Source organism: Neomonachus schauinslandi, chromosome 16, assembly GCF_002201575.2.
Source record: "Neomonachus schauinslandi chromosome 16, ASM220157v2, whole genome shotgun sequence".
Lineage (NCBI taxonomy): Eukaryota > Metazoa > Chordata > Mammalia > Carnivora > Phocidae > Neomonachus > Neomonachus schauinslandi.
Window position 1 is genome coordinate 9,240,956 of NC_058418.1, and position 10,352 is coordinate 9,251,307.

The 10,352-nt window shown below is 47.0% G+C and overlaps 1 protein-coding gene across 3 annotated transcripts in view; it reads right to left on the reverse strand.

The window, feature by feature from the left end:
- The window catches only part of CCDC61 (coiled-coil domain containing 61), a 22,319-nt gene that overhangs the window by 3,056 nt on the left and 8,911 nt on the right, over positions 1–10,352 (reverse strand). For all 3 annotated transcript variants that reach the window (XM_044922247.1, XM_044922246.1, XM_044922245.1), the window contains exons 4-7: positions 7,405–7,562; positions 6,107–6,268; positions 237–447; positions 63–145 (exon numbers count right to left, since the gene is read on the reverse strand). In XM_044922247.1, the coding sequence (XP_044778182.1) occupies positions 63–145; positions 237–447; positions 6,107–6,268; positions 7,405–7,562 (614 nt within the window). The remainder of the gene's footprint in view (positions 1–62; positions 146–236; positions 448–6,106; positions 6,269–7,404; positions 7,563–10,352) is intronic.

Here is a 10,352-nt window from a genome sequence, read left to right on the forward strand (position 1 = left end):
CCTGGCAGCTCGAGGAGGTGAAGGCTTCGGAGCGGAGCCTGCGTGCCGGCCTCGTCTCTCACCCCCTCTTGTACACCTCCAGCTCGGTGTTCACGGTCCTAAGCCGGGCACGCAGGCTCCGCTCCGAAGCCTTCACCTCCTCGAGCTGCCAGGAGTGAACAGGGGCAGAGAGGACCACACGGAGGCCGAGGTCCACGCCCCACCGGTCACCCCCGCCGGCCGCCCCGCCCCCTCACCTCCTTGGCCAGGCGCCGGCAATCCTGGCTGCGGCGGCCAACCCCGCGGTGTCCAAGGCCCCGCTCTTGCCGCAGCTCCAGCTCCAGGCCCCTGACGAGCCCACGCAGCGCCTCGGCCTCCTGGCGCGCAGCCCTCCCTGCCAGAGCCTCCTCTCGAGATTGGCCCAGCTGCGCCTCCAGTTCTCGCTTCTCAGATGCCAGGCGTGAAACCCTGGGGGAAGTGGGTAGAGGGAAGACAAGAGTCGGGAGGGGGTCTCTCAGGATCCCATCATTCTCACTTCTCCATGGGGTGGGCACGAACCATTTCACCTGCTCCAGGAACAGGGAAATACAGCCCCACCACTCCAGCTGCCCCTGTGGTCCCATCATCTCTCCTCCTCCACCTCTCCCACATGAGGAGGAACACGGCCACATCACTCTCATTCATCCCACGGGGAGGACACAGCCCTGCGAATTCCAATTCCAAAATAAATCATAAATCTGTCCTTCTCTATACCCTGAACACCTAGCCCTGAAGTCCTGGCCTTAGACTCCCCCCAGGCCTCCCAGCCAAGTCTCACTACCTCCTATTCACCAGAAGGCTCTAAAATGCAAATCCAATGGGGAACCTAGGTGGTTCAGTTGGTTGGGCTTCCTATTCTTGATTTTGGCTCAGGTCATGGGTCCTGAGATTGAGCCCCACATGGAGCCCCCCATCGGGCTCCACGCTCAGCATGGGGTCTGCTTGTCCCTCCTCCCTCCCCTGCTTGTACTCTCTCACACACTCTCTCTCTAAAATAAATAAATAAAAATTAAAAAAATAATAAAATGCAAATCCAATCAGATCCCCTACTATGCTCAAAACCTTCCTTGAAGAAAAGATGTACACAAAAGGCTATTCATTGCAACACTATTCGTAATAGCAAAAAGAGTAGAAATGACCAAAATGTATACCAACAGAAAATAAGTTGAATTTCTATGGTATATCCACTAAACGTCCTAGCCAATGCAATAAAACAAGAAAAAGGGGCACCTGGGTGGCTCAGTCATTAAACGTCTGCCTTCGGCTCAGGTGATGATCCCAGGGTCCTGGGATCGAGCCCCTCATCGGGCTCCCTGCTCTGCGGGAAGCCTGCTTCTCCCTCTCCCACTCCCCCTGCTTGTGTTCCCTCTCTCGCTGTGTCTCTGTCAAATAAATAAAATCTTAAAAAAAAAAAAAAGAGGGGCGCCTGGGTGGCTCAGTTGGTTAAGCGACTGCCTTCGGCTCAGGTCATGATCCTGGAGTCCCGGGATCGAGTCCCGCATCGGGCTCCCTACTTGGCAGGGAGTCTGCTTCTCCCTCTGGCTCTCCCCCTTCTCATGCTCTATCTCATTCTCTCTCTCTCAAATAAATAAATAAAATCTTTAAAAAAAAAGAACAAAACAGTCATTTGCAGATGAAATGATTATAAATATTGATAATCAAAGGAAATCTACAAATTATAAGAAATAAGAAAATGGACCAAAGTTACTAGATACAAAATCAACATATAGATACAATTATATGAGTGGCTCAGTTAACCAACTGAGCGCCTGCCTTCGGCTCAGGTCATGATCTCAGGGTCCTGGGACTGAGCCCCGCATCAGGCTCCCTGCTCACTGGGGAGTCTGCTTCTCCCTCTGCCTCTGACGCTTCCCTCTGCTCCTGCTCTTTCCCTGTCTCTCAAATAAAAAAAAAAATCTTTTGAAAAAATTAAATAAATAAATACAATTATATAAACATCAACATGATTTATATTTAAAGTAAAGAAACCATTAGCCAAATTGTCCAAAGATGAAAAAAATCTAACAAAAGTAGGATGGGATAACATCATTGAGACATTAAATAAGACCGAAATAAATGCAGAGGTATGTTGTTTGTATACTGGAATACTCACTGTTTATATAGATTTCAGCTTCCCCTAAATTACTCTATAGATTCAATGTAATACCAGTAAGTTTTGGAGTGCCTGGCTGGCTCAGTCAGTGGAGCATTTGACTCTTGGCGTCAGTGTTATAAGTTCGAGCTTCATGTTGGGTGTATTTTTATTTAAAAAGAATAAAATCTCAAGCCTATTATTAAAGAAAAAAAATTCCAACAGGTTTTATGTTTTTGTATTGAAAAACCTATTGATTCTAAAATTTATCAAGAAATGTGAATTTCCAAAAATAACCAAAAAAATTCTTTTTTTTTTTTTTTAAGATTTTATTTATTTATTTGACAGAGAGAGGCACAGCGAGAGAGGGAACAAGCAGGGGGAGTGGGAGAGTGAGAAGCAGGCTTCCCGCAGAGCAGGGAGCCCGATGTGGGACTCGATCCCAGGACCCTGGGAGCATGACCTGAGCCGAAGGCAGACGCTTAATGACTGAGCCACCCAGGTGCCCTAACCAAAAAAATTCTTAAAAGGGAAAAACAAAAGTCAGAAGACTTGCTCTACCCAGTATCAGCCTAATTATAAGGCTGCAATAATTTAACGGTGTGCTGCTAGCATAAGCATAGACAAACCAATGGACTACAGAGCACAGAACCTCACCTGATGGATGACACCTAAACATGCTTTGTGATAGAAGTGACAATGGCTAAGCAGTAGGGAAAGGATACTCTTTTTTTTTTTTTTTGTAAGATTTTATTTATTTGCGAGAGAGAGAGAGATAGCGAGAGAGAGCACAAGCAGGGAGGAGAGGGAGAAGCAGGCTCCCCACTGAGCAGGAAGCCCGACGCGGGGCTCGATCCCGGGACTCCGGGATCATGACCTGAGCCGAGGGCAGTCGCTTAACCAACTGAGCCACCAGGCGCCCCGAGGAAATGATACTCTTTTCAATAAATGTCACTGGGCTGATTGACTGGTAATGTGAAAAAACCATGAAAGGACCCCTACCTCCCCCCAAATCAATTTCAGGTAGATTGTAGACATAAATGTGTAAAGCAAAAGACAAAAAACTATAGATGATGATATAGGACAATATCTTCATGATACTGGGAGAAAGGGATTCTAAGAGAAGACATAAAAATGAGTAACTTCAGAGAAAAAATTTATAAATTAGTCTACATAAAATTAAGAACATCCGTTTATCAAAAGGCACTATTAAGAGAGTAAAAAGCCCAGCTATAGAGGGCAAGGAGGTTTCTGAAATACATAAAATTAACAAAGGGCTCATATCCTGACTATATAAAGAGTTCCTGGAAGTCAGTAAGAAGTAGATGACAGAAGAAAAATAGACATGATAGGTGAATAGACAGCTCACAAAAGAGGAAATCCAAATGGCTACTAAATATATGAAAAACTGCTCAACCTCATTGGTAATTAGCAAATAAAAAGTAACCAAGAGATGCTGGGCTGATGGGACCTTAATAAGAAGGAACCAGGTCTCCACATCCGAACTCATCAGCCCCAACACCACCTGACAGTGAGCAAGCACACAGCACCACCGAGGAAGGTGTCTTGCCAGAAACCTAAATCTGACCAGCCTATAGGTTTAACAACTACTTGACAGGAAATACAGGGGACAGGGGAATACATTAACCATGGAGATAGAATGAAGTATTTAAGAGGAGATATGTCTGGGATTTGCTTCTCAGGCAAAGGGGAGTGTGTAGATCAAACAAGATGGGCAAAATGTAGGTAACCATTGAATCAGGGGCACAAGTACATGGGCATGATACTATTGTCTACTTTTGTGTGCTCTTGGAATTTTTCCTAATAAAACGCTTCTTAAAATCTGTGGCTCCCCTATATTCTCCAGGGAGCTTCCCATTCAGCCCCATCTAGCTGACTTCCCCCTTCCCTTCCTCTCCCCCCACCTTCCTCCCCAGCCAAGCTTCTCTTTGCAGATCCAAGTCCCTTCTCCTGGAACACTTTCTCTCACCCTTCAAACATCACATCCCCTGCCCCCAGCGAGGTTAGGTCACGTCCCTCTCTTCTCTGCTCTTGTGGCTCCCTGTACATTTCCTTCCTAGAGCTGGCACTTATCAGTGTGATTATCTGTTTTCTGTCTGGATCTTCACTCCAGCTGTCTGGTCACTGTGAGGGACCTGAGCTCTGTGGCCAGGCTGACTGTGTCTGACTCTACTCCACTTATTACAAGCTGGGTGACCTTATGCAGTTTGACCTCACATCTCTGCGAAGTGGGACGATAATAATAATAATACCTACCTATAAGGCTGTAAGAATCTATGAAGAGTGCTTGGACCATGTCTGGCACTGAGTAAGGGCTCAAGAAACATTAACTAGGGCCGGGCAGTGTGCCTGGGACACAGTATGAACCAGAAAAATGTTGGCTGGATGAATGAATGAATCTGGAGTCTTCCCAAATTCCCTCACTCCAGTTAGGAAGAGGAAGTTGGGAAGAGAAAGATAAGAAGCCACTGACCAGCTATAGGATCTCAAGCCACCCTCGCTAGTTCTGGTTGGTTCTGAAGGGCAAAGGGCGCCACGCTGTGGCCAGTCTGGGAAACACATACACCCCCACACACCAGAGAGTCCTGAGGATGAACTGAGGCTAAAGCTTATCCTGCTTTCCAGCAATGCACAGCCAAGCTCTTCCAGGAAGACCCACAAGGCTCTCCAGCTCCATAAGCTCCCACTCCTCCCTGTCAGCCCCAACACTCAGTCCTGGCCTAGGGGCCCAGCAGCTGCCAACAGAGCTCAGCAGCTAAAGGAAACAAACAACAATGCTATACTTGGTGCTGGCTGCTTGGATTCAAGGTCTAGCCTGGCCATATTACTCACTGTGTGACCTGGGGCAAATTCTCTAGCCTCTCTGGGCCTCAGTGTTCCTCCTCTGCAAAATGGGGACAACAGCAATGCCCACCTTGCAAGGATTAAAGGAATGAAGTCATAAAGCACTGAGCAGAATCCCTGGCACACAGTGAAATGCTCAATAAATGTTAGCTGCTGTAATAATTATTATTGTTATTACTAAAAATATTGGGGCGCCTGGGTGGCTCAGTCGTTGAAGTGTCCGACTCTCGATCTCAGCTAGATCTCAGCTCAGGTCTTAATCTCAGGGTCATGAGTTCAAGCCCCGTGCTGGGCCCCAGTGTGGAGCCTACTTAAAAAAATAAAAAATAAAAACAAATAAAAATATTATTTGCTCCCCAATGGGTGGGGCCTCCTCCAGATGGGGATGGAATCCCTGATTCAGCACCCCACAGTGCATAGCACACAATAGGTACTCGGAAATGTGCCAAAAAGCCTTTGCTTTCTTCACTTTACTCTTCTAGTCCCCTTGTTTTCACCACGTCGGACCAAACACAAAGCCTTTGCACATGCTGTTCATTCTGCCTAGAACACTGTTCCCCACCCCCTTCACCTGACCTACCCCAAGACCCCATCAGGTTCCTACTGCAGCCTCCTATAGCACAGACCACCTTTTCTGCCTAACCCCATTTCTGGGGCAATGCTATACTCAGGTGGTTACGGGATCAACATCCACCTGCCCCCTGGGCGGGCCACTACGTGAAGGGCACGGAGGGGGTCAATACAAAAGAGGCACTAGATAGAGCCCTACCTCCCATCCTGTCTTTATGCATGCAGCTCCCTCTGCCTACAACACCCCTCCCTTACCAGGCAGGCTCCAGTCTCCCCTCCGGGCTTCCCAAGCTCCACCCACTGTGAATTGTCGCTGTCTGCATACAGAGCTATCTTCCCCCACTGGACTGGGAGTCCCAGGAGGGCAGGGCCAGGACTGTCTCAGTCGTTGCTGTCCCCAGCACCACCCAGCGCAAGGCAGGCACAGAGGAGGGGTTCAGAATAAATATTTGGTGAATGAGGGACCACCATTCTCTCAGGAGTGCTGAGCACAGGGCCCTGCGGCGCCCAATAGGATGCCTCCCCCACCCAGCCCCAGCCACCTTCCCCTCCCAGACTCACTGCTCCCTCAGGTGCCAGATCTCAGTCTCCCGGGTGTCCCGAGCATCCTGGCCGTCCAGCCCTCGAAGGCGGCCCAGCTCCTCCTTCAGTGAGCGGATGATGCCCTGCAGGACCACAGGGTCTGGCTTGCCCTGGTACGGGAGGGGCAGCGGGTAGTGAATCCTGAGGAGGATTAGAACCGTGGCGGCTCAGAGGCCAAGAATCCACCCCAGGGTAGCTACCAGACCCTGAGAGCCTTCGAGTATGAAAACCCCCAATTCCAAAACCTCACATTCCTAGAGGCGTACATTCCGAATGCAGCTTCAAGCCTGCTCCCTGCTCCCCTACCCCTTGGCCAGCCGGCCATCCCTCAGACTCCCTTATCTAGCAATCTTGCATTGACAGGCCTGGTGCAGTCTGAACTGACTTGTAACATGGGTATCATGTTACCTGCCGCCAAGCAAAGTTCTAATTCAGATTCCACAGGCATAGATTCTCAATGGCCTGACCTGTCTCACCTGTTGGCTAAGGAAAGATAGGGCACCTCGATTAACTGCACCACCAGATGCTATGCATAGGGGACTGACAACTTCCCACTAGAAAATCCAGGTGCTATTATCAAATGGGGCAGATACCATCCCTGGTTACCCAAGAGCCATTCCCAGCTCTTTTTTGCCTTGCTGCCTCCCACTAAACAGGCTAAAAAAAGCCAGCTTGTCATTATCCTAGCATCCCCTGCATGTGACCGCTTGTGGCCAAGTATTAAGGAAACGGCCATAAGACCATTTCTGGCCAAATATTATAGGAAATCTGTTGGGCATCTTCTAGGAACACTTTTGTTTTCCTGATAAAAACGGTAGATGCCATTAGCCAGTACAGCCCTGTTCTCTTCCTCTTGCTTTGATACAGAAGCAATGCCTGGAGGGCCAGCAGCCATTTTGTGACCATGAAGAGATAAGGATGGAAGTCAAAAGCCAACACATTAGGGATGACAAAAGGAAACAAAACAAAACAGAAGGAGCCTGAGTCCCTAATGAAACTGCTGGGTAGTAGCCACCCACCTTGACATTTTGTTGTGTGATAAACTTGTTTGTTTAAAGCACTAGTAATAGTTACTCTGCTACTTACAGCCCAGCATGATACTAAATGATACAAATCTCAACACTTAAGATTCCAAAGGCAACACCCCCACCCCCCACCACCCCCACCCCCGCCCGCCACCCCCCCTCACCCCAGCCCTCAGGGAGTTCCTGAGTTTGAACCACATCCCCTCCCACCTGCCCACCAGCCTGAGCCTGGAGCCAGTCCCTTATCCCCACCTGTCAAACTCCACAGAGTAGATGAGGATCAGGTAGCGCTTGGAGTTGAGCTGGGCCGATCTCGAGGCCAAGGGGCCCGGGCGGCCCCCCATCTTGCGATTCCGCAGGGACTCCAGATCTGTGTAGGTCAGCAGGTCAAGGGTAACCGACTCACTGCTCTGTTGGAAGAGGATGGGAGGAAATGCCAGGAGACTGGACATGGCCATACCCAGAGCACACAACCCACCTACCCAGGCCACGCCCCATCCATTCTTTGGACTCGCTGGGCTTTTCCTACACTGAGGCCAATGATCAAGATGGCCCTGCCCAGGGGCGCCTGGGTGGCTCAGTCGGTAAGCGTCTGCCTTCAGCTCAGGTCATGATCCCAGTCCTGGGATCGAGCCCTACATCGGGCTCCTTGCTCCGCGGGAAGCCTGCTTCTCCCTCTCCCACTCCCCCTGCTTGTGTTCCCTCTCTCGCTGTGTCTCTCTCTGTCAAATAAATAAATAAAATCTTTAAAAAAAAAAAAATGGCCCTGCCCTAGGGGCTGGCACAAGGACGCCAGAGGGAGAAACTGGGAAGAACCTAAACCCTCAACCATGAGGGGGCAGCTTAGTGCTGTGGCTCTCCAAGTCTTGTCCAAAGACCCCTGGGGGTCCCCGAGACCCTTTCAGGGAGTCCATGAGGTCAAAACAATTATCATAATAATACTAAGATGTCATATGCCTTTTTTTGCTGTGCTGACATTTATACCAATGGTGCGAAATAATGGTGGTAAAAGTGAAGGTGCCCATTAGCACAAATCAAGCCAGTGGCATCAAACATACTGGTAGCCACTGTAGTCTCTGTTGCCACACAGTCTCAGTGGGGGGCCGGGAAGGAAGAAGAAACAAGCAAACCTAACACAGGAAATCAAACCTAGAATGTTCCCTCTTTTTTAGATTTTGTTTATTTGACACAGAGAGAGAGAGCGCACAAGCAGGGGGAGCAGCAGACAGAGGGAGAGGGAGAAGCAGGCTCCCCACTGAGCAGGGAGCCCGACATGGTGCTGAATCCCAGGACCCTGGAATCATGACCTGTGCCGAAGGCAGATGCAGACGCTTAACCGACTGAGCCACCCAGGCACCCCAAACCTAGAATGTTCTTGATGAAGCAGTAAAAATTATTAATTTTTTTGAATCCCCATCCTTGAGTACATGGCTTTTTACTACTCTGTGACAAGAAAGGAAGCACATTTTCTGTGGCATTCCAAAGTATGACAGTTGTCTCAGGAAGAACACTTGTGTAATCCGAGTTTGGGGCTAAATTAGACACTTTTTCATGGAACTCTATTTTTACTTGAAAGAACGACTGACAGACATAACTATGGTTATTCAGACTTGGATGTCTGGCAGGCATTTTCTCAAAAATGAACAAAGTCAGCCTGTCACTTCAAGAAAAACAGCTAACGGTGTTTGTTGCCAATGGTAAAATTCAAACTTCACAGCAAAAATTAGAATTTTGGAAAACTTGGATCTGCCACTGTGTGCTTGATAGCTTCTTGATGTTGAAAGACTTCCCTGGTGAGATCAGTGAGGATATTAACAAATGTGACTTCCTGATATTGTATAATGAAATGTGTCAACATTCAGAAGATCTGTGTAACTCAGTGAACTGTATTTTCTAAATGACCAATGCATGATATCATAAAATGGATAAAAGATCCAAGTGAAGTTCAAGATACATCAATAGATTTTAATGTAATGTAATATGAAAAGTTCATTGATAGGCTTTTGGACTCCACACTACAACAAATCTTTAAGAAATTACCACCTGTCCACTTTTAGTATTTTAGCAAAGAAGGATCTGTACAATTTCCTGATTAAAGGACTCCCTTTTCCAACCACATATCTATGTGAGTGAGATTTTCCTGCATATACTTCAACCAAAACATATCACAAAAGACTGAATGCAGAAGCACATATAAGAATCTAGAAGTTTTTGGGACACCTGAGTGGCTCAGTCGGTTAAGTGTCTGCCTTTGGCTCAGGTCATAATCTCTGAGTCCTGGGAACGAGCCCCACATCAGGCTCCCTGCCTGCTTCCTCCCTCTCCCTCTCCCTGCGGCTCCCCCTGCTTGTATGTACTCTCTCTCTCCGTCAAATAAATAAAAATCTTAAAAAAAAAAAAAAAAGAATCCAGCAGTTTTCTATTAAGCAAGACATTAAAGAGATTTGCAAAAATGTAAAACAATGCTGTATTTCCTGCTATTTTATTTTGTTTTAGAAAATGTATTTTTCATAAAAATGTTATTTAACATATAACTGGTTTATTACAGTGATTTTTAAGTGAATTCATAAATATCTTTAAATTATTCTCAGTTTTAATTTATAAAACAACTTAATCTATAATATGGCAAACAAATATTGATAGATAAAATCTGCATAAACAAAAGCTCTTTGATGTACTCAATAATTTTTAAGAGCATAAGAGGTCATGACACCAAAAAACTTGAGAACCATTGGGTTAAACAAATCATGTCACATGGGTATAACAGAATACTAAGCAACCACTAACAAGGAAGACAAACTCACAAGTTGATGACAATAATAAAAAGACAATATCTGTAAAGCACTTATGAGCTAGACACTATTCTAAGCTTTTTACATAGAACTCATTTAATCTTCACCACACTGTGAAATAGGAACTACTGTTATCCCCCGATTACAGTTAAGAAAACTAAGGCATGGGGCACCCAGCGGCTCAGTCAGTTAAGCATCCAACTCTTGATTTCAACTCAGGTCATAATCTCAAGGTCAAGAGATTGAGCCCCACATTAGGCTCTGCACTGAGTGTGGAGCCCGCTTAAGATTCTTTCTCTCCCTCTGCCCACCCCCTGCCCCTGTTTGTGCGCACTCTCTATCTCTCTCTCTCCCTCTCTCTGAAAGAAAGAAAGAAAGAAAGAAAGAAAGAAAGAAAGAAAGAAAGAA